This window comes from Silurus aristotelis (genome assembly GCF_946808225.1).
Source record: "Silurus aristotelis genome assembly, chromosome: 27".
Lineage (NCBI taxonomy): Eukaryota > Metazoa > Chordata > Actinopteri > Siluriformes > Siluridae > Silurus > Silurus aristotelis.
Genome location: NC_139600.1, coordinates 12,809,772 through 12,834,898, shown reverse-complemented (window position 1 = coordinate 12,834,898; position 25,127 = coordinate 12,809,772). Strand labels below are relative to the sequence as shown.

Genomic DNA, 25,127 nt, shown 5'->3' with positions numbered 1-25,127 from the left:
GTTTAATTCTGAAAAACATTCAATAAAATGCTTGAAAAAAAGGATGTCTCACCCCCTAATAATGACTCCAAAAAGTTTCCTCCATTACATTATTCATGTCAACATATCTACGTACTTTCTGTTTTCTAAAATCATTGGTAACTATACAATTAGATATAAATATTTGAAACTATCCGGTTGTGTCTAAGAAGGTTTTTAAGGAAGTGGTAGCTAAGTGGTTTTTGATTTTTGACTTCTTGCTTGGAAGTTCATGACTTTAAATCCCAGAAAACTCCAAGAAGCCCCTTAGGTTGGGCTCCTGAGCGAGGCCCTTAACACTCAACTGCTCAGTTGTATAAATGAGATACATGTAAATCGCTGCGGAAGTGCGTCGGCCAAATGCCGTAACTGCAACCTAAGTATTTTTGGCGCATATCCAGGTGAAACTTCTTACTTCTTTGATTTGATTGAAGCGTTTTGATTTTGTTTGTTAGTGAGACGTTGGCTGGTGGCCTGACTATGTTGGTGTAAAAAATTAATTTCAAGACTGGGATCGCCTTTGAGACAAAGATATTGACAGCTAAAAATAATAAGACCCACCTAAACAGGAAACGGAGTCGGATGCTAGCTCGTAGCCCTGGCGACAGTGGCAGATAAAGGAGCCAATAAGGTTGTAACACTGATGGTCGCATGGCTGACTCTGACATTCGTTCACGTCTGAAACAAAGATTATATTAAGGTGGTCTTCAAACTGGCACAACAATGAAAGAAACAGTGAATTTGAGAATAAAAAATGCAATGTAAATGTAATTATCCCACACGAAAAAATAGTAATTACTTCTAGCAAGCACTCACGCACTGCAGACTATCTTTAGGTAATGCGCTATAAACTTCAATGTCTGGTACATGGAGTTTTTTTTGCCGTAAAGTTTTTTCTTCCTAATAATGCTGTGGTCATGTACATATATATACATACATAATTACACAAATACATACAAATATACATACATACATACAGTACATACATACATACATATAAATACATACATATACTACAGGGACAAAAGTTGAATACATGTTTTTGAACATCCAATTTCACATTTAATTTATTTGCTGTTATAGTAACCTCCAATTTCTTGAAAAGATGCTTTCAAGCTTTCAAGGGTTCAAGCTCAAGTTTATTTCTATAGCATTTTTCACAATGGATGTTGTCTTAAAGCAGTTTTACAAAATGTAAGAATTAAATTGAATTATATTTATTTTTCCCTGATGAGCAAACCTGGGGCGACCGTGGCAAGAAAAAACTCCCTTAGATGTTATGAGGAAGAAACCTTGAGAGGAACCAGACTCAAAAGGGGAACCCATCCTCATTTGGGTGAAATCAAGAGTGTGATTATTAATCTTAAAACAATACAAAACACCAGAGAATGAGAACAACCATGAGCACCGCATTGTGTGATTATGAGTGATTTCCTTTCTACAGTCTTCTACAGTCAGTTGACAGTAGCTACTGAGCAACTCATAAAATAGCTCAACATTTGAGATCAATGAACTTATGTGATCAAAGATCCAACACCAGCTTCTCCATGCCAGAGCCTTTAACAATTAAAGAGGTCCAATGTCCAAACTCTACATGAAGTGGGATCCAAATGGCGCTGGTACGTCTCTAGATGCTTCAGGATGTTTGCGGGGTTGGCATCTACTTCTATGAAGGTCCATAATCTTCATGAGGTGGGACACAACTGGAGCTGGTGCAACCTCAGGATGCCTCAGGATGGGTAGAGAAAGAGAAGCAGTGGAGAGGAATTAGCGTAGCTGCTGTTCATAATATTAACAAGCACAAGTTGATAATGTGCATTTGATCAGATGTACAGGAGCACAAGGTTATGATATGTGATGTGTGTTATGTGTACGACTTGATAAAAGGATACGCTTTTAATCTGCACTTAAACTGGGAGAGTGTGTCTGATCCCCAAACACTGTCAGGAAGACTATTCCAAAGTTTAGGAGCTAAATGTGAAAATGGTCTAACATCTTTAGTGGACTTTGCTATTCTAGAAACTACTAGAAGTACAGAGTTTTGAGATCTCAAGGAGCGTGATGAATTGTAGCTTGTTAGAAGATTGGATAGAAACATGGGAGCCAAACCATTTAGGGCCAGTGTAGGGATGATAAAATCGAGGTTATATGGTGATATTTTCTTGACCTTGACCCTGACTGCTGCATTCTGGACTGTAGCTTGTTTATTAATAATGCCGGACAACCACAGAGTAATGCAGTCATCTCAGTTAATCGAGCCAAATGAGATATCTCTTCTGGTTTTGATGAGATATATAGCTGGGTATCATCAGCATAACAGTGGAAGCTAATCCCATGCCTTCTATAAATATTTCCCAAAGAAAGCATATATATTGTGAAAAGGAGAGGTCCCAGAACTGAACCTTGTGGCACCCCATAATCTACTTGCATTAGCCTGGATAGTTCTCCATTTAAATCTACAAAATGATAACAGACAGGTAGGATTCAAACCAGCTTAATGCCTGTCCCTGAATGCTGATGTATTTCTGTAAACAATCTATGAGAAAGTCATGATCTATAGTGTTGAATGCAGCACTAAGATCTAGTGAAACTAACAGAGAAATGTAGCCTTGGTCTGAAGCTAAAAACAGGTCATTTGTGATTTTAACTAGAGAAGTTTCTGTGCTATGATGGGGCCTGAAAACTGAATAAAACTCTTCAAAGGTATCTTTTTCTTGTAAGAAGGAGCAGAACTGGGCAGACACAATATTTTCTAAAATCTTAGACATAAATGGAAGGTTTGAAATTGGTCTGTAATATGATTTTTTTGGATCCAAATAGGTTTCCTAATGAGAGGCTTATTAACTGCCAACTTGAGGGGTTTAGGGACGTGACCTAAAGATAGTGAGGAGTTAATTATATTTAGAAGAGACCCACCAGCTGTATTTAACACTTCTTTAAGTAGTTTAGTTGAAATAGGATCTAACAGACATGTTGTTGTTTTGGCTTTGGTGATGTTCCACTAGATATTGGAGTGTGCTTGGAGAATTTATGTTCATTCAGCCACAAGCGTGTTAATAAAGGCAGGTACTGTTGTAGGTCTGGGGTGCAGTTAGCATTCCTATTCATCCCAAAGGTGTTGAATAGAGTTAAGGTCAGAGCTCTATAGCAGGAGATCTTCCTCTCCAACCCATGCAAACAATAACTTCATGGTGCTTTGTGCGCAGGGGCATTGTCATGCTGGAACAGGTTTGGGTCTCCTATTTTAAATCAAGGTCAAATATAATGCTAGGGCATCCAAAGACATTCTACACAATTGCATGCCTCAAACTTTGGGGTCACATTTTTGGGGAAAAGCTAAAAATGGCTGTGAAAGTCCATATAATCGTACATACAAACATTTATACATACAGTATATAATCACATTATGATGTATGTGATTTCTGCATTGTAATTCTAGAAGAAAGCATATGTAGGGCATGCAAACAGATGCAACAGCCCCATAAAAGTTTAAAGAAAATAAAATACAAAATGCTATGAAGAAGCTACAGTCTGGAAGCATAGTCCAGACTGTAGATTTATCCAGTCTTGCAGTAACATGCCATAATTTAACCACATTTATTTAATCACTCTTTTATCCAAATAGCCTTTGGAGCAGAACTAAAAATAGATGCATTAGACTGTACAAAGTACAGAGAATTATTATTTTAAATTACTCTCCTCTTTACTATGTTTGGTGGAGAACGTGGGATGAACCCAGCTTAGAAGGCTTTTATTAGAAATAGTTTGTTTCCTCATGTTATAACATGTTGTAATGCAAAATGTTTTTTTTTTCTCCGTGGTCCAGCTGAGACTTGTGTTAATAAAAACCTGATTAGTCCATGAATGTTCAATTCAATTCAATTCAGTGAAATTGTATTTTTATAGCACATTTAACAATGGACATTAACCCAAAGCAGCTTTACAGAGATAAATAAATTACAATTACTATTTTAAGCATCATAAATAAGTCCCTTTAAGTTTATCTTCATGAGCGAGCCGATGGCAAGGAAAAACTCCTGATGGTATGAAGCGGAATCCAGACAAAGGGAACCCATCCTGATCTGGGTGACAGCAAATGTCCGTTTATTAAAGTTTAATTTATGTTATCAACTGTTCACTGATCTCTCTCTCTCTCTCAGCATTTTTTCCACTTCTTATCTTTTGTGTGCTGGAGAGAAAAAAATGAAAAAGCCTGGACACAGTGTTACTAACAGATGTACTAAGAGTATAAATAAATGGGGTTGCAGGTTTGGCTGAAACTGGGGACTTTTCCAAATAAAAGCAAAGTGCATTTTTTGATGTACATTTTATACCTAAATAATTTTTTCTGTCTCTCCTTGGGATCTTCTTCAGATAATGATTCAAATATTAAGGTGCATCTCTACGTCTTTTTCTCCTGTTTGACATTTGAAAAAGAATGGCCTGAGCGTTACACACATGCTTGTGTACAGAATCAGATTTGCTGGATTGAATCTCTCACCCACACAGCTGTGGTTGTTGCTGGCAAGCTGGTAGCCAGGGTTACACTCGCAGTAGTAGGATCCGGGGACGTTCACACATCTGTGCATGCAGTAGTGTGACATAAGGCACTCGTCTCTATCTGTGTACACACACACACACACACACACACACACACACACACACACACACACAAACATGTTTTGTTCACAGTGGTCGCCAAGACTGTCCAAAAGTTTATTTCTCTAATGTTGTGTTTGTAAGCTGCTCCTCAGTTAACAGCAAATAGGTCATACAGTGACTGTCAAAAAAAATTTTTTGAGACACATGTTTGTTTCATTTGCTATCGTGCAACAAACTGTGTAAAAGACAATAACAAAAGAATTGAACAGTGAAGGACGGAAAGAACGTTCTATGGACAGAAGAACTTCTGTAAGAATGAGTATGACGAAGAACAGGAGAGAAGATGTTAGCAGACTGCCTCACTCTCACAGTCAAACATGGAGGTGGAAGTTTAATGGTTCGGGGTTCTTTGGAGCAGGAAAGGTTTGAGACTTTATTACAGGTGAAAGAAAAACGGAACGAACATGGCTATGTTCCATACTTTAACATACAACAAGACAATGATCCAAATCATACATCCAAGCTCTGTAATAGTCATTTAGAGAGTAAACAGTCATCTGGAATGCAATCTATCATGGAATCCTACCCAGTCACTGCACCTATGTCCTATTGAACTGCTCTGGGATGAACTGGATCACAAAGTCAGAAAGAAATCTAGTAAAGATCATCTTTGGCAAGTTTTAAAAGAGTTTTTCAGGTGAATGTTTGGAGAAGCTGTCCGGATGCCAAGAATGTGTAAAGCTGTTATTCGTGCTAAGGAAGGATTTTTCAATGAAAACAAGGTATTTTATAATGCTACCCAGAAAATTTTTATAATTTTTTTTTTGTAATAATGCTGGTTCTCATTTAAATGACAGGTTTAAATTAATCTAAAAAAAATAGAAATTGTTAATTCACTTGTATTTGTTTAGTAAAAGTAAAAATATTTAATTGTTATATGTTTTTTAAGTATTAATGGAAAGAGCTCTCAGTAACAGTTTCCATGGTAAAGCTTTACAGGAATTCTAGCTTTCTGATTATTGTATGCAAGGTGATTTATTATTATTATTTTTATTATTATATATCATCAAATGGACTCACAAGTAAACTACTGTTAATTATTACAATAACATAACTGATAAGGAAATAACTTGTTTGGGTTCCAAAAAATCAAATGATACTGTAAATGTATGAAGTACCTAATTATTGGCAAATCACTTCAGGACTTAAAAAAGAACCCCTAATCAAGAGGTGAACACATCACTGGGTGAAGATGTAGCTAAAACAAAAAGAGTGTACAGAAAGCAGGATTCTCACCCACACATTGGTCACCGCTCTTCTGGTAGCCTGGTAGACACTGGCATTGAAAAGATCCATGGGTGTTATAGCAGGTCTGATCCGCACTGCACGTGTGCCTTCCTGTATTACACTCGTTGATATCTGCACTCACAAACACACACAAATATTTAATAAATAATATTAGCCATGGAATATTGTAAGATTTTGGCATTCTTTAACAAAACGATACTTCAAAGTTCCAGGATCCGGAATTGTCTATGAGGAATTCCTGTGAATGATCTCCCTGTGAGGTTTTTGCCTCCATATCAGTAGGTGGATGAAATATAAAACTTCTGGGTGTAACTGTATGCATAAATGCGTGTGTTGCCATCCTAACATTTTTTCATTTGTTTTCCCACACGGCTAAAAATCCAGCAGAATTCTGACCAAAGATAACATTTTTGCTTCAAACAAATGAGTGCCTGAGCAAGTGATTGAAAGAGTGTATTTATTGTATCAGATGTTGGAAAAATACATTTGTTAAGTTATTAGATATTAGTGTTACTTTTTCATGCATATGTAAATCTCCCTCAAACTGTTGCCACAAAGTTGGAGGTTCACAAGGGTATAGTGTATAAAATTACCCTTCGCTTGAACTAGGAGACACAAACCTGCTCCAGCATGGCAATGCCCTTGTGCACAAAACCAGCTTCATGAACATATGATTTCATAGATTGGGGTGGAAGATCTTGAGTGGCCTGCTATAGAGCTTTGACCTCAACCATATTGAACACTTTTGGGATGAATATTAGATCCCTCACGTCAAAATCACTGACTATAAACAAAATTATTACCGGCCAGGAGTTTTAATATAATGTGTTTGACAGAAACACGGGTTAAACTAAATGAACATGTAGCATTAAATGAAGTGAGTCCTTCTGGGTATAGTAATTACATACACCAGTGCCGTCCAAATGGCAGAGGAGGCAGAGTGGCAGATATTTCTTATAATAATCTAAGCGTCACACAAAAAACTAAACACAAATGTAAAACTTATGAGGTTCTTTACACCAACATACAATATTTAGTGTCTGAAAGCAGGTCTAGTCTAATTAGAAATTGATCTAGTAATTATTTATAGATCCCAAGTGCCCTACTCTGATTTTCTCATAGAATTTGCAGATTTATACCAAAAATTTTACTACTTCTTTGGACAAAACATTAATTGTTGGTTACTTTAATATTCATTTTCATAATCAGGAAGACTCTTTAAAAGCAGCTGTTGTGTCCATTCTAGATTCAGTTGGAATTAATCAGAATGTTATAGGATCCACTCATAGTGGTGGATACACTCTTGATATATTATTAACATTTGGATAAAATAAAATAAAATAATAATTATTATATATTTATATTATTAATAATATATATATATATATATATATATATATATATATATATATATATATATATATATATATATATATATATATATATGTAGTCATAATTCCACAGTCTGAACCACATTAGACCATCACCTAATCTCTTTTAAAATGCCTTAAAATGCCTAAGTCATTGCAATAGTACCTCACCAGGTTACTTCCGGAAATGACTACATTAATTAGATCTCTGTCTGACCCCCCAGAGCTCGACTGGGCCACTGAATGCCTAAAATCAATGTTCTGTTACACTCTAAATGATGTAGCTTCCATTAGAACCAAAATAATCAGTGAGAAAAAATTATGATCATACGCGCACCTTAAAACAGACCACTTGGAAATTAGAAGGTAAATGGCGTCAAAGCAAATTAAAAATTTTTTAAATAGCATGGAAGGAGAGCCTCCTGAGTTAAAGAAAATCTCTTAGTGCTGCTAGATCAGCATATTTCTCCACCCTCATAGAAATAACAAGCATAATCCTAGATTTTTATTTATCACGGTAGCAAAATTAACAGGAAAAATAAGCACTGCACTAACATGCACACCATCATTAGGTACTAATGATTTCATGAACCTTTTTAATAATGAAGTTGAAAACATCAGGCAAAAAATCCAGATGATAAAAATAAATACAAACTATTTTATAAATAACCCTGTAGACAGCAGTGTATTTATAACAGACCATCAATTACAAAATGTTACCCTTATTCAAGAGAATGACAATTTTATTTATTTCCTCATTAAGATCATCAACCTGCATTCTTGATCTCTTGCCTACAAGTTTCTTTTAACAAATAATTACAGAGGTAATTGAACCTGTTTAAAAATTGATAAACTTCTTCATAAGCACTGATTATATAACTAAATCCTTCAAACTGGCAGTTATCAACCCCCTAATTAGGAAACCTGATCTTGTCCCTTGTCAGCTGTCCAACTACAGGCCAATATTAAACCTCCCCTTTATCTTCAAGATTTTGGAAAAGGTTGTAGCACAGCAGTTCTGCTCACATCTACTTATGAATAACATTTTTTAAATGTATCAGTCAGGATTTCGGCCTCATCATAGCACAGAGACGGCGCTGTTATTGGTCTCTGATCAGGGTTTTGTCTCTTTACTTGTTTTGCTCGACATTAATGAAGCTTTTGACACCATTTATCATACTATTCTGCTTGCTAGACTTGAGAACGTTGTTGGAATAAAGTGAACAGCTCTTTCCTGGCTTAGGTCTTATTTGACTGATCCCTATCAGTTTGTTGATGTAAATGGTGAGTTCTCCACACTTTCTGAGGTAAAGTTTTGTGTTCTGCAAGGATCTGTCTTAGGCCCACTGCTTTTCTCTTTATATATACTGCCTTTGGGTAAAATCAACATAAACGTGGTATTCGCTTCCATTGCTATGCTGATGATACACAGCTGTATATTTCAGCAAAGCCAGAGGAGAGAGATCAGCTTAACAAAGTTGAGGAGTATCTAGAAGACATTAGACAGTGGATGCTTGATAACGTCCTTTTGCTCAACTTAGATAAGACGGAAGTACTTTTACTAGGACCACATGCAGCTAGAAGTAAACTTTTCGATTATGTAGCATCTCTGGATGGTGTTTCTGTTCCAGTGTGTACAGCAGTCTAAGACCTCTAAGATCGCTTTTTTTTTACCTTATAAATTTAGCTAAAATTAGAAATATGATGTCGTTAAAAGAAGCAGAAAAACTAGGTAATGCTTTTTGTTAGACTACTGTAATGCTTTACTGTCTGGGTGTTTGAGTAAGTGCATAAATAAGCTTTAGTTAGTTCGGAATGCAGCAGCAAGAGTCCTTACTAGATCTAGAAAATATTGGCACATCACCCCTGTTTCAATCTACACTGCTCCCAATTAAATCTTGCATTGATTATAAAATAACAGTACTGACGTTTAAAGCACTTAATAGTCTCCTGCCGCAGTATCTAAATAAACTTCTGTACCAATATGATCCTCCACGCCTACTTAGATCAAAAGGTGCAGGCTATTTGTTGGTACCTCAAATATTGAAGACTACAGCAGGGGGCAGATTTTTCTCTTATAAAGCCACACAGTTATGGAACAGCCTTCCAACCAGTGTTCGGGACTCAGACACAGTCTCAGTGTTCAAGTCAAAGCTAAAAACATATTTATTTAGTCAAGTCTTTTATCAGTAGAATATTTCTTAGGTGAAGGAGCAGATCTGGAGAGATTATGGATATCAAGTGTTCGGTGTGGTGGGTTGTCTCTTATGCCAGAGATCCCTCATGTCTGTTACCTTCTGGTTCTCCCTTTTAGCTATGCTGCCATTGCGGGTCTTGCCGGAGTCCCAACTGCACAGTGTCCTTAACTTTCATACAACAATAAGGACACATAATAATCCATATCCTTTTATTCCTGTCAACTCTCTCACTCTCTCTCTCTCTCTCTCTCTCTCTCTCTCTCTCTCTCTCTCTCTTTCTCTCTCTCTCGGTCGAGTTAAACATGCTTCTGAGGTTCCAGTGACCACTGTTTCTGCCCCTTTCCCCTCCTCGGATCGGCCTACTCCATCATGGCCTGCCTCTGGATTGTGTTCTCTTCGACTGGAGGCCACTCTGTGCAGCTGGGGACGGTTTCTCATCAACACCCATAAAATTATGGAGTAAGAACAGGAGCTTCAAGGATGGATTTGGACTGTATTTAATGACAACAGTCTGCTACACTGACTCAGGACTACAATTTGCTTTTGATCACCATCACTGTACCCCGCAACATTGTTTATCTGTAATAAATGGACATTGTGGTGCAACCAAGATGAGGATCTGGGTTCCCCCTTGAGTCTGGTTCCCATCAAGGTTTCTTCCTAATGCCATCTCAGAGAGTTTTTTCTTGTCACAGTCGCCACCGGCTTGCTCATCAGGGACAAACGTACACTTATAAAAAACATCTTATTCCTTTTTTTATCACCACATTATCTGTATAAAGCTACTTTGAGACAATTTGTTAAAAGAGCTATACAAATAAGGTCTCCTTATCCTACATCAGTACCTGGCTTTACTAATTGGCTGAATGATCACAAATCTCCACAAGCACACTCCAAAATCTTGTGAAACATCTTCCCAGAAAAGTAAAGGTTCTTATAATTGTTATATATTTATATATCACACGTTATCTACACATATTGTGCCTTATATATATATATATATATATATATATATATATATATATATATATATATATATATATATATATATGTATATATGTATATATGTATATATATTCTTCATGTACTTGCTAATATATACACAGTATCTCACAAAAGAGAGTACACCCCTCACATTTAAGCAACCATTTTAGTATATCTTCCCAAAGGACAATACAATAGAAATGAAACTTGTATAGATTTTATAGTATTCAGTGTGCAGCTTGTTCAGAAGTACAGATTTATTGTACTCCACTGAAAATAACTCAACATTCAGTCATTATTGTTTAAATAACTGCCAACTAAATTGAGTACACCCTGAGTAAACATGTCTAAACTGTGTATATTTTGTGTGAGCACCACTGTTATCTGCACTGCTTTAATCCTCCTGGGCATGCAATTCACCAGAGCTGCACAGGTTGTTGCTGGGATCCTCTTCCACTCCTCCAAAACTGCCGTTATGCCCAGTTTCTGAATGGAGGGCATCATGTTCTGCTTCAGAATGTGACAGTACATGTTAGAATTCATGTTTCCCCTTAATTGACCGCAAATCCACAGTAATAGCAGCACTCATGATGCTACCACTACCATGCTTGACTGTAGGCAAGACACAATTTTCTTGGTTCTCCTCACCAGTGTGTCACCACACATGCTGGACACCATCTCAACCAAACAAGTTTATTTTAGTCTCATCAAACCACAGGACATAGTTCCAGTAATTCATGCTCTTAAACAGGTTGTCTTTAGCAAACTGTTTGTGAGCTTTCTTGTAAACCAGATTCAGAAGAGGCTTCTGTCTGGGACGACAGCCATTCAAATCAACTTGTTGCAGTGTGCAGCGTATGTTCTGAGCACTGACAAGCGGACCTTCTAAAACCTATAAAGCAATGCTGGCAGAACTAATGAGTCTGTTTTTTTAAAGCAGCTTCTACACCTGACACACAGCACAAGGACTCATCTTCTTTGATCGACCCCTACCAGGCCTGTTTCAAGTGAAACCTGTCTTGGCAAACCTCTGTATGACCCTGGCCACTGTACTGTAACTCAGTTTCAGGATGTTACAGATCTTCTTAAAGCACAGGACATCTTTGTGGAAAGCAACAATTCTAATTCTCAAATCCTCAGAGAGTTCTTTGCCATGAGGTGCATGTTGAACATCCAGTGGTCAGTATGAGAGAATTGTACTAAGCACCAAATTGTACCTGCTCTTATATAAGATACACAAATTTGTAGGGTCCTGTCATGTTGAGTTCTTTTCAGAGGACAGTAAATCTATACTGCTATACAAGCTGCACTCTGACTACTTTAAAATGTATCCAAGTTTGGCAATAAAGTTGTATCTATGTAACTATCTAACAGCAATTGGGGACTGATGTGGAATGGGATGTTCAAAAAGGACAAAACGGATATCTTATGCACAGGTGTCCACAAACTTTACAAACTCTCCCTGATAAAACTTCCTCCAGGCGGTTCAATTTCCACCATCATTCAGGACCACCTGTACATACATTATTGAAAACATTTTTTTTTTATTATATAAGTTTTTTGAAGAACTTATTGAGAATGTCTCAAACTCATATTTTATGTTGTATGGGGTGCCATACAAGTAAAAAACTTTTAGGCTTGTTTTTTAAATCCCAAGGCTCTATCCTTTAAAAATGTCACATATTAAACATTTATTACAGAACATTCTATACAGATTCTGTAATATATCAACAACATATTGCAACAGATTTCATTTTCATTGCAGACAACAGATCGGTGTTTTCCAAAGAAGGGTGTGGTGGGACGTTCAATGATGCTGTTCATATTTCTCCCCAGTGGTGGTTGAACTATGTGGGGAGGCTTCTGAGGTTATCCACCATACTTCAGTGAAGATTAATTTCATTCTTTATAAAAGCTGGCTAAGATACAAATCCGAGCACATGTTCTTTCACATGTAGAGTATAGATACACATTAAAATGGCTTATACGCAAACACACAAAACAACTTTCGTTTTAGATTAGGATGATAAGCTTGTTTGAACTATGTGTTGTATCGGAAAATGGAAATGTGAGGTGATTTAACATTAAGTATGTAGCCAAAGTTCTGAGTTGACCCCCGAAATTAACATTCCCTCAAGTTTTTGCCTTTGCCCTTCTCACAGAGCCAAGGTACAAAAGTGTCCAAGAAGTCCTCCAGTTATTGAGAGAACCATGGTTACATAAGGAAACTTCCATTTTGTAACTGGTAGAGATTAGAAATGGCAAAGTTTCACACATCCTACACTCAAGTAGAAGCACAGATTCTTACGTTTTAAAACCCTCTGGTAAAACTTAAACTACTGACTACACTTTTTCCACAATGGGCTCTGACAGGTACTTAAGTAAAATGTAGCCATTACTACTACCTGTTTTAGTGTCATCCTGATATTAATATATTGATATAAAATAATTTAAAATGTTGTTATCTAATGAATGCATCCACGCTGAACATCCACCATATAGAACACAAGCAGAGTAAAGATGTTGATGTTGATGTTGATAAGGAATGTCTCTGCTCTCAGTCATGTTTACATCGCTGACTCCCTTTGTCTCTTTCATGTTTACCCTGAGCTTTTTGTTGCCTTCTCCCTTGCTTATTATTAGCTTCGTAGGCTAACCTACGTCTGTGGTGTGTGAGAGCCAGTAAATGATACACCAGAGGTAAATTGAAAAAGCAGAGCAATGACAGGAAATCGGTTGATGGGCTGTAAATGAAAAAATTGATCATGTCACCAAATTAATAGATCAAAATGAAAGTAACGAGCCTGGTTGGAAAAAGTAGAAATTATAGATATTGGTGTAAAAAAATTTTTATGAAAGTAAATAGTGCAAGGGCAAAAAGTGAAGTCAAGTACTGATACCAGAAAAATCTACTTAAGTAATCTACTTCATTACTTCCTATCTCTGGTGGAGACCCCATCACAATAACATTCTAAAAGTGTTATTTATAAAGAGTGTCTGTAGGAGTATGGGGATTGGTCGGAATTACATTAGAGATGGGCGGCAATGAGAGTCAATCAAGTCCCGCATTCACCTCTAACTGCAAACAGATATTTCATGTATTGCAAACAGATGTTTCACGTATATAATGACAGTCTGCATTTGCCTAAATGTCTTCTGGTTAGTCTTTTCATTAGTCCATCAAAATTACATTTACATTTTGCAGAACATTAAGAGTATAAACATATCTGATTCACAGTGAGCGTGTTCTCATTCAGCACAGGAAGTGAGATCTGATCCTGCAAAAGTCTTTTCCATGCGCGCTTTGCAAAGGTCATCAGAAATCTGCAGCCCGAGAAAGCTCAAGCCAGTGACTGTTTCCATTTGCATGTCCTGTACTTTCTGAGGTCAACAATTAGATCCTTTTTGCAATTTGTTCTTTATGACTCTACACCAGAGCTCATGATTAACATGTGAATGGAGCAAGTATGAAAGTAGAAAATTTCTGTAGAAAGTTACACTGCCTTAGTGTGAAGGAATACTTTATACTATTTGGAAAAATGTTTCACCTGACTATAAGATTTGTATGCACTTATTAAACATCCCATTACACATTTATTCCACATTCGCTGTTATAATAAGATCCACTTTTCTGGGAAGATGTTCCACTAGATTTTGGAGTGTGCTTGTGGAGATTTATGCTCATTCATCAACAAAAGCATAAGTAGAGTCAGATACTGATTTAGGTAAGGTGAGGCGGCCTGGTCTGCAGTCAGAGCTCTATAGCAGACCACTCAAGCTCTTCCACTCCAACCCATGTAAAGCATATCTTCATAAAGCTCACTTGGGACCTTGTCACGCTGGAACAGGTTCAAAAGTGATCTTAACTCTTCTTAATATAATAACCGTGATCTCACTAGGCTGAATACCAGCACCTACTGTAAACTCTTTTTTCTTTTATTCTTTTTTATTCCTGTACATTCACCTGCTTCATTCCTTGGCCTGAGTTCAAAGTGCAATGGAAACTGCTCATGTTACACGGCAGCTTCCAAAAATCTCAGGTTCCCAGGACCAAACACTCTGGATAAATTGTTGATATACTTGTTGAGACGAGTGAAAAAATGCATTCCGATGTCAGCATAAAATCTTACTTAAAGATAAAATAGAAAAAAAAAAGATGATGGTTTTGGTCGTAGTGGTTTGCATTAAGAAGGATACACTGCAAAATATTAAAGCTGACTTTATCATGCTCGCAATGTTATTGTTCATGGATATACAAAGTGGTTATTCACTAAACTTACACAATGAACGAGAAAGATTAGCCTAAAAAAGACCCTCCTGATCTTAACCCTCACTTAACCCTTTCCTAATCTTTACTTTGCCCTACCTAAAGTACCCTAATCTGAAGTATGCTATAGTAATCTGATCTAGCATAACCTAGTATCACACCTGGACTTCTTTAAAGTTCTTAAATTTTTTTTTGGCAAATCTCATGTTAATCTCGAGTACCTATAGAGTTGCATTTTTTTATATCTCCAAAACATATCTAGCTTGATCAGATTAATAAAAACAAAAGATACAACTTTACGCTTCTCTCCAGCCGAGCTCCTGGAGGCATGCCATGGGCGGAGCTAAAGAGTCGTGAGCGCGCACAGCTTTTACGTAGCGATCGACTGCGAGCTGTGACATCTCTATGAATAAATGAAAACTCTAGCTAACAATCCGATACAGCCATGCACATTCACATCGGATCCCGAGTCTGAAACTGAACATTAAGTACAACAGCAGCAACAATGAATACAGTAGGATGTGTCTATATGGTAACTACTGAACAAGGTTCTTCTTACCTCACATCCAAAAACACACTTCTGCGGAGACGTTCTTCTCGAGCGAGTCCTGTGCAGCGCCGCCGATGACTTCCATAACCGAATGAAGCACGGTGATGGGCGTGCTTTTGCCCATATAAGGAATTCCACCCTTCACATCATGAAGGGTTATTATCTGAAACTTATACAAACCCGGAAGGAGTGTATTTGGCACAGAAATATAGTCATATGTTTTTCTTTTACTTTGGCCATGTTTAGGATGAGAATCCAACTCTTTAAAAATGTCAAGTCAAGTCCAGTAAGCTTTATGGTCATTACAACTATATACAGTGCAGTACACCGTGAATCGAAACAACATTTCCCCAGGACCAAGGTGCCACATCAGGCAACATAAACAGTGTCAATACCTCAGAATGCATAGCATTAGACCCGTCCACTCATTAAGCAGTCTTGCACATTTCGTGTTCAAATACAGCCTGCAACCTTCAGTCTACCTTGCCAGTCATTTTTTTTTATCAAAAATAACTTTTAAAAGCACGATGAAAATGGTTTATTGAATCCTTTTGCCATTTTAATGTGACAATGTGAAAAGAAAAACGACATTTCAGAATATGGTCCTCCAATAGTGTTATTGCAACTCTGTCTTTCTTTTATAGTGTAAGCTCCTTGTACCTAGTAACTCTACTAGGTCTCTCATGCAAAAAGATTTTCACAGCCCTAGCTAAGTTTAATCTCTTAGATCTGCATTGACTCCAAGACATGCAAGCTTTACTTTTTTACACTATAAATACTGTATGTCAGACAAGATACAGTCAATTCTACAGAATCAAATATATGTATTATGCATATATATATGCTATACGGACAAAAGTTTGCAGACACCGTTAGATATGCATGTGCTTATTAAACACCTTATTCCACATTTAGTCCATATTTTCTGTTATAATAATCTTCTGGGATGATGTTTCACTGGATTTTGGAGAGTGCTTGTGGATATTTTTGCTGATTCAACCACAAGGGCTTTAAACTAAAGTCAGGTACTGATGAAGGGTGAGGAGGTCAGGGGTGCAGTCAGTGTTCCAATTCATCCCAAAGGTGGTCAGTAGGGTTGAGATCAGAGCAGGCCACTTAAGATCTTACATTCCAACTCATCTAAAGCATATCTTCATGAAGCTGGCTTTGTGCACAGGGACACTGATATTCTGGAACAGGTTTGGGTCTCCTAGTTCTTTATTTTATTTTGTTTTCAATGATGTAACTTTAACATGGATTAAACATGTCCTAAGCATTCTTGGTTTAGCTACAGCAAAGATGAATAGTTGATTACTTTTTGAATCATCACGCGACTAGTAAAAGTTAACAGTCCTGCAACCGCTACATGGTAAATGTTTCAAACCTACATGAAAATGTCATTGATTTATTAGAACTCATGTGGCTGTGTTTAAAATCATCTATACTGTATATCATTTAACAGTGGCAAGGGACTCAGCAGCATGGCAAACACACACATGCACACACACTGAGAGTGATGTCATAATTTGGCCATTTGCCCCATCTGGAGTCTTAAGTCTGAGTAAACAGCTCTCAAAGCCCCACTTGGTCCTTGTTCCATTTGCACCTCCCAAAAGCGCCCAAACCTGGGCTGACCTCCCACTCAGCCACCAGGAGAGAGGAGAAAAAGAGAGGAGGGAAGTACTCGGATAGTGTGAGCAAGCCCTGCGAATGTTTCTGGAAAAAGTGAAGAGTATTCTCTCTCTCCCAAATTGTTCCTTTCTCTCGTTTTTTTTTCTTTTTTTCTTTTTCTACATCTAATGTAACATTTTTTCAATTAAGTTGTTTAAATGGTATAAATAAATCTTACTCGTTCTTCCCTATGTCTCAGCCATTCAGCCAATGAATGAATATAATATTAAGTTTCACAATTAGCTGTTAATATAAGGCACTACATTAGAACCATCATACTGATAATGTGTTCGCCCCCTGCATCTTCTTAAAAAACACTCAAATCTTCATGGCACGAATTCAACAAAGTGTTGGAAACACTCTCGGTCCATGTTGACTTAATTGCATAGCATGCATGTTACAGAATTGTCAGCTGCACATTCATGCTGTGAATCTTCCGTTCCACCGCATCCCAAAGGCTCTCTGTTGGATTCAGTAGGAAGTGGCCATTATAATATGGGTAAATTGTGGCCGTAAAGGGATGCACATGGTCAGCAACAGAACACGCACAATCTGCGGCATTCGATCCACGCTCGATAAGTATTAAAAGCCTCGATGTGTGTCAAGAAAACAGTTAACGCAAAAAAAGTTTGGGCCAGTGGATTCATTCTGTTGACATCGAATTTGAACCCAACAGCTGCATCTTGCAGTAAAAACCTTCCATAGATATTCCAGTTTTTGGTGTCTCTACCCATTGGGATCTCAGTTTCCTGTTTTGCGGCTGTCAGGAGTGTTTGCAGATTCGAGGTGCATACTGAGATGCTTTTCTGCTCATCACGGTTTCATTGAGTGGTTATTTGAGTTACTTCCTATGTGCTTATATGCAAGTCATTTCCAGCTGAATGTTTTTTCTGTCCAAACCAATAAGCACTATTCCTAAAGGAATTGAGTAGAGCTCACTACTGCACAGTAAACAAAAAGACATAGACAATATACGATTAGGCATAACATTATGACCACCTGCCTAATATTGTGTTGGATCCGCTTTTATTAGCTTTTCAAGCAGTTTGAGCTACAGGAGCTTATCTGTTGGATCAGACCACACGAGTCAACCTTCTCTCTGCACGTACAACAATGAGCCTTGGCTGCCCACGACCCTGTCCCCAGTTTACCACTGCTCCTTCTTTGGACCAATTCCAATACATGCTGACCACTGCAGACCGTGACAGCCCACATCTCACAATTTGGTCCTTGTCAAACTCACACAAATCCTTATGCTTGCCCAGTTTTCCTGCTTTTAACACGTCAACTTTGAGGTTGAAATGTTCACATGCTGCCTAATATACAGTACAGACCAAAAGTTTGGACACACCTTCTCATTCAAAGAGTTTTCTTTATTTTCATGACTATGAAAATTGTAGATTCACACTGAAGGCATCAAAACTATGAATTAACACATGTGGAATTATATACATAACAGAAAAGTGTGAAACAACTGAAAAATGTCATTGTAGGTTCTTCAAAGTAGCCACCTTTTGCTTTGATTACTGCTTTGCACACTCTTGGCATTCTCTTGATGAGCTTCAAGAGGTAGTCACCTGAAATGGTCTTCCAACAGTCTTGAAGGAGTTCCCCGAGAGATGTTTGGCACTTGTTGGCCCTTTTGCCTTCACTCTGCGGTGCAGCTCACCCCTAAACCATCTCGATTGGGTTCAGGTCCGGTGACTGTGGGGGCCAGGTCATCTGGCGCAGCACCCCATCACTCTCCTTCTTGGTCAAATAGCCCTTGATGCCTTCAGTGTGACTCTACAATTTATATAGTCATGAAAATAAAGAAAACTCTTTCAATGAGAAGGTGTGTCCAAACCTTTGGTCTGTACTGTATATAAATTCCACCCACTAACAGGTGCCATGATGAAAAGCTAAACAATGTTATACACTTCACCTGTCATAATGTAATAATTTCATAATGTTTTACCTTATCGGTGAATTTGAATGAGTAAAACCAGAAGCTCAGATGAAGATCGTTTAAATACCTTTATTGATTGTGTGGTGAGTCAGAAGTAACTCCATTTATTTGCCAAACATTTGTTAATCCTCACTCTGACACTCCCAGTTGTCATACAATTTAAAACACATCCTTTTACACTGTCATGGAATTCACAGGATATCCAGCTGCCCTGTGTCCTTTTCTCTACAAAACCTCAAACCTCCTGCCAATTGTTTTTTTGGCTACAATGAATATCCCAAAAAAAACAAAACAAAAAAAAGACATGGACTCACTTGATAGTACTAGCTGTATTTACTGCACTGGGGGCATTTAATTTGTGTTTTCACTGCACTATGTAATGGAAAGAGGGATATTGTCCAAAATGTTACTTGAGTCATCTTATTTACACAATTTCTCGAATAGTGCAATGACTCCCTGGAAAAAAAAAAAAAAAGAAACCCTGAGAAGAAACAAAATATACGAAGTTGTACATTTCACATCAGTTTACGTGCCTGTCATGTCATAGCCTTAAGGGGATACTTTCACGAGCACCTTAAACAACTTTAAAAGTGTTAGCACTCAGCATGACAAAGCAGATACAGCTCCTAAAGGAGTATTAACAGGATATTTTATGATACGTGTCAAGTTGCTGCACATGATTAAAGGAGGGGGAGAAACTATGGAAATTCTGAATTGCATCATGGAACCTTTTCGCCTGCTTGCGTTCCTTGTCTCAGAGATCTGATCTCTTCAGGTTTTCAAATCTTTTATTTGGCTTATAGTGACAGATACGGCTTTGCAAACATGGCCTCGAATAAGGAACAGTGAAGATCAATTTCAAAGTGAAAACAGAAATCTTTCCCTGGCGCCACTACAGAAATGCCTCTCACCAGTTCATGACCTAAAATCAAATCAGGTCCAGAGCATCTCGGATGGACAAGAATTAACATTCCGAATGATGCACGGTCTGTTGACCTTTTTCTAGTCAGTGGAATTTCTGTGATGCTTTGATGCTTCATTGGGCAACATGAGCAGTTTACACACAAAAGCCCTCAATCAACTAATTGGAACTGACTTCAATGTGGGTCTTGGGAAAGACAGATAGCCATCATATTGTAGACTCATATGAGAACAATTAACCACCGCATTCAGTTTGGAGTGATTGCTGATCATTTTTCAAATTGTATCACTCCCACCTTTCTCTTTCAGAAGACCTGTTTTTTGTTATATCATATTTTGGTAGGAAAAATATTTCATGAAATATGTGAGAAATCTGATGCCATTAAGATACAAGCCAAGCAGAGACCATAGTGTAGCCTTCATAGAACGATGGATGAATGTCAAACCAAACCTCAAATCTTTACAGAGGTAGGCATCTTCTTAACCACACACAAGATTTGAATCCTGGGCACAAACCAGATTAAAGCCCAGGTCATCAATTTACATTCAAAATCTCAAACAGGAAACATTAATAGATTTCTTAAGGTAAGAAAAATTAGAGAAAGTTCAGAGAAAGGGACGTATTTGCTGTTTTGAGTATAAAAGAAATGTCTGTTCCAACAACAGTGTAAGGAAAAACTCCCTGAAACAACATAAGGTAGAAACCTGGAGAGATAGAGTCAAAATGAAACCCATCTTCCCCTGGTAGTACGATTATAAAAGACATCTAATACGACTAATACTAATACAACCATCCATCCAACTTCTTACCAATACTTGTTTTGTAATGCCTTCAAAATTGTATCTGGTCATAAAACAACCCGTAAACATGCGAACAGCAGGTGGGCAGTTCCTTCGAGAATGAACACTACCTCATCCGACATTGTGCAAAACAATCCAGAACAGTGACTTGAAAGTTCCTGAGATCTTTGCCCCCTCCCAACCATACCAGATTGAAGTTCTTACTGAAAAAGGGGGGCATACTAGATGGTTCTTTTGACCCTGTGCCAGATTTGTTGGTTTGGTTGGCCAGATGAGTCTGGCACAGCACCAGGGAACAGAAAGATCAACAATTTCTCACATGCAAGGGCAGGAAGCAGCTGGAGTCCGGCAAACACAGCCCAATAATAACAACAACGCTGCACACTTACACGCAGAATCGTATTCAAACTCCAAGGCCCTTTTATTTCCACCATTATTAGAATCAAGCTGAATGTCATGTGATGTGCAAATAAGAAATGCTACATTGTAGTTAGCAGTAAGACAGAATAGAATTTAAATAGTGTTTAAATATAATATTCAGTAAATTCAGAGGATTATAAATGTATGATATGATCCCCCTTTTGTAGCCAAATAAGTCCTGACCCATCGAGCATTAACAGCATTAACTTCTTCAGGGATTTGAGCTATAGTAGCTAGTTTGTTTTAATCAGACCACACGGACCAGCCTTCACTCCCCATGTACATCAGTGAGCCTCGGCCACCCATGAACCTGTCGATGGTTCACCACTGTTTCTTCCTTGGACCACTTTTGATAGATACTGACCACTGCAGGAACATCCCACAAGAGCTGCAGTTTTGACTCAGTCGTCTTGCCATTACAATTTGTCAAACTCCGGCAAATTCTTATGTTCAGCCATTTTTCCTGCTTCTAACACGTCAACTTTAAGGGCCAAGAATTTTCACTTGCTGCTGTTTTTAATTTTTAAACAAATATATAGAGGGTACATTTTTCTGGCTATAGCTAGCTAGTTAACATTAACGGTATGCAGTGAATTATGTAGTGGCTACATTTGGGTATTTGTTGCAATATGAATTATTTTGTATTTGATGATGATGATAAGCATTTGATACCAAAAGAATGAACTATTTCGATCAATTTGAAACCACAGTTGAAAGTGTATCATTTTGTCTTGCTACTTACTAAAGCTAGCTTGTTACTAGAAAAGCTATGAAAAATAGCTTCCAAAATATATGATGAAGCTAGTACCAACACTACTCGCACTCCCCAACACCTCATACTCTGTGAAGCTGGGCATGGTTCCACAAAATTTCTGAGTAACACAAGAACTTTTAAGATAGATTTGGACTATAATTAAAATCAACAGTCTACTACAATGTCTCAGGACCACAGGTTTGCATTTAATTGCTATCACTGCACACCTTTACAATGATAGACTATAATAAATGGACATTCAGTGCAACCCAGATGAAGTCCCCTTTTGAGTCTGGTTCATCTCAAGGTTTTTTTCTACCATCTCAGGGAGTTTTTCAATCACCACTGGATGAAATTACACTTATATGTTTGCTTTGAGACATTGTCCATTGTCAAAAGTGCCATACAAATAAAAATAAATTGAATTGAATAAAATGAGGTAAATTTGAGAACAGTGATCATGCGGGTGATGATTCAGATTAGCAGGGGAAGTATTTTCTCCTCAGTTATATTATACATTCAAAGGTAACATTCCTGAAACAAATAATGAAGATGTCTGCCTTAATAGAATTTGTTTAGAGATTCATATTTTGGAAATTGAGTCACTCCACAACTAAAAACGCTAATGAATCAAAGACTAATTGTCTGCAGAAAGAAAAAAGAAAAACAGCCTTTTTTTGTTCATCTAGTGCTGACCTAGTTAAATCATAACCATAAGCCTCATAGGAGACAGAGCAAAACCAACAGCAAAGCAGAGAGACACCAAATATTTACCCACCAAATCTGTTTCTGGTCATGACCTCAGCATTCTTCAAGATTATAAATTGATGTGATAGTTATCTTTGTGGTGACTCATTTCTTCCATGCTTTTGTGCAAATGTGGATTTCTTTTTTCCATAACCAGTTGCTCATAAGCCTCTCTTAGGAGCAAAGTGTGGTAGTCTGTGATATAAACATGCTAGAGATCATGTGGCTTCAAAGGTGAGAAATGTTAAAATCACTTAAAACTGATTGGTTACAGCACCCACACTCGAAGATATGGGCGAAAAAATACTAGTTTTGGATAGTTCTAAGAAAAAAAAAAAGTGATGACAAATTTCACACTGACTTTATAATAAATGATTGCATGCCATTTTAATTTAGAAACTACATAAACAAAAGTTTGTGGACACCTGACCATAAGATTCAAAAATGTGTTTTTTTGAGCCTTCCAACCCACATTTAGTCTTTATTTGCTGTTTTAAAAACCTTCACTCTGCTGGGAAGATGTTCTTCTAGGATGTTTGAGTGTGTTTGTGGATATATGTGCTCATTCAGACACAAGGGTGTTAGTAATGTCAGGTACTGGTGTAGCACCCTGGTACTGGTGTACATCAGCCTGGGGTGCAGTCAGTGTTCCAATTCATCCCAAAGATGTTCAGTAGGGTTGAGGTCAGATGTCTATAGAAGGCCACTCAAGATTTTACACTTCAATCCATGAAATAATATTTTTATGAATCCAGCTTTGTGCACATGGGCATTGGGCCTCCAAGTTGGTGGAAACCATTTAGAAACTGGTTACATAAATCAATATTATGATACTGTATGGACAGAAAACCCTACAAGAACCTGGTTTTCTCTGCCACACTTGTTAAATAAAAGGGGGATATCAATTATCCTTTGGGCAAATGCTTTTATCCAAGCTGCTTAAGGACCAAATTCAAGCTGGCTCAGAAAAGATTCTCAAGCAGTCTTGTTTTTTTTAATTGGAATTTAAACGAGTATGATTTTAAGATTAATAAATCGCATTTAGGTTGAGCCTCTAATCCAAAACCAATCAAGTTACTGTATGTTGTGTCAGTAACAACATGTAAATTTGTCATAGGGAACTCTGATTGGCTAATTAGCTTGGCGAATGAGCACATTAGAAAAAAATGGAACACGCTTTTTGTCATTCTTGTCTTTGCAATTAGGAGACATGATTGAAAAAAGCAACACAAATCCGTTAGTAATGGTCGCGGCAGGAGGAAACGCTGCTTGCTTTAGATATTTACAGTTGTAGCTCTTCCGGTTTCCCTGTTTGGATGCTGAATAGACACTACTGCCACCTGTTGGTATGAGAGAGTTATGTTCTCGGATGGTTTACTGTGTCAGAGGCGCCTGTTTAATAATCGGCCTAATTTGCAGCACAATCGACCAATGCAGATTTATTTTTAAAAAAAGGCCAAAAATCGGCCTGATTAATCGGTTGACCTCTACTGTACCTCACCTTCATCACCTTTATCTTTCCTCATCTGCATACACAAGCTTACAGACCCATAATTGGTTCATGTAACTATGATTGACAGGCGAGAGGGGGATTTGAAAATGAATGTGCATTATATGATTAAGAAGTCAACTAGTGAGGACCCAACACCCCCAACACCCAAAGCTAATGCTGTAGCCACCTCTAATGATATTGTATCTTTCTCTATATTTGACTAAACACAGATGTTGTCAGTGTCTTCGAAGCCCCATTTGGATTGTATTAGTAGAATAGATTCCCTCAGGCCAACAACATTCATGAAAATGAATCATTTTTTGAGCTCCCTGTGTGGTCACATAATTGTCCCTGCTTGAGCAGTTCGCTTTTTTAGAGGTTTCAAAACAGTGTTTTAGAAGCTTCATCCACTTCAGGTTAGTCGCAATTCATGTGAACATCTGTTAAGTCCTTGGGGCAAAATGTGAGCAAGGATGAAATATGGCATGGAAAGTGGGACAGGTATTCTTTCTAAGTTCCACAGAACATTGTCTTCTTTCAAAAACAACTAAAAAATTTTGCATCTGCAACTCTTTGTCCAGAAGATGTTAGCTTTAAAAAAATATTCATAGAATAAATGACTGCAAGAAAACATCTGTAGTATTAGACTCCTGAATGTAGAGAAGCCCAGACTTTACTAGAACCTTCTTGGTGTCATGAGATGCTTCCAACAATGGGAAGAACATTCAATTTATTACATACATTATATTGAATGCACAGAAGCGTTTGTTAGTAAACTATGCACCATTCAGTTTATCAGCTCACAGAAGTTTATAGCACTCAAATGTGCAATCTGTGAAAAGTTTCATCAACAACCAGCTGATTTACTGTACATTCTAAATATACTGTACACTTGGTGCTTCAACTAGCTGGGGGTCATAAATTGCACCAGTAGTGTTTGAGTAAATGTACCTAATTACTGTACTTAAGTAATTATTTTTTGCCTACTTTCTAATTTTACTGAGTATCAAAGATATAAACAACCTTGACACTTTACTCAAATCCATTTATGATTTAATATATATACGTTTTATCCA

At 37.5% G+C, this 25,127-nt stretch overlaps 1 protein-coding gene across 7 annotated transcripts in view; it reads right to left on the bottom strand.

Moving 5' to 3' along the window:
* The window catches only part of efemp1 (EGF containing fibulin extracellular matrix protein 1), a 59,045-nt gene that overhangs the window by 5,665 nt on the left and 28,253 nt on the right, over positions 1-25,127 (bottom strand). For 6 of the 7 annotated variants that reach the window (XM_083532920.1, XM_083532918.1, XM_083532917.1 and 3 more), the window contains 3 exons: positions 5,917-6,039; positions 4,520-4,639; positions 580-696 (listed from right to left, as the gene is read on the bottom strand). In XM_083532920.1, coding sequence (XP_083389046.1) covers positions 580-696; positions 4,520-4,639; positions 5,917-6,039 — 360 coding nt within the window. The remainder of the gene's footprint in view (positions 1-579; positions 697-4,519; positions 4,640-5,916; positions 6,040-25,127) is intronic. The other variant, XM_083532923.1, reaches the window with a different exon arrangement.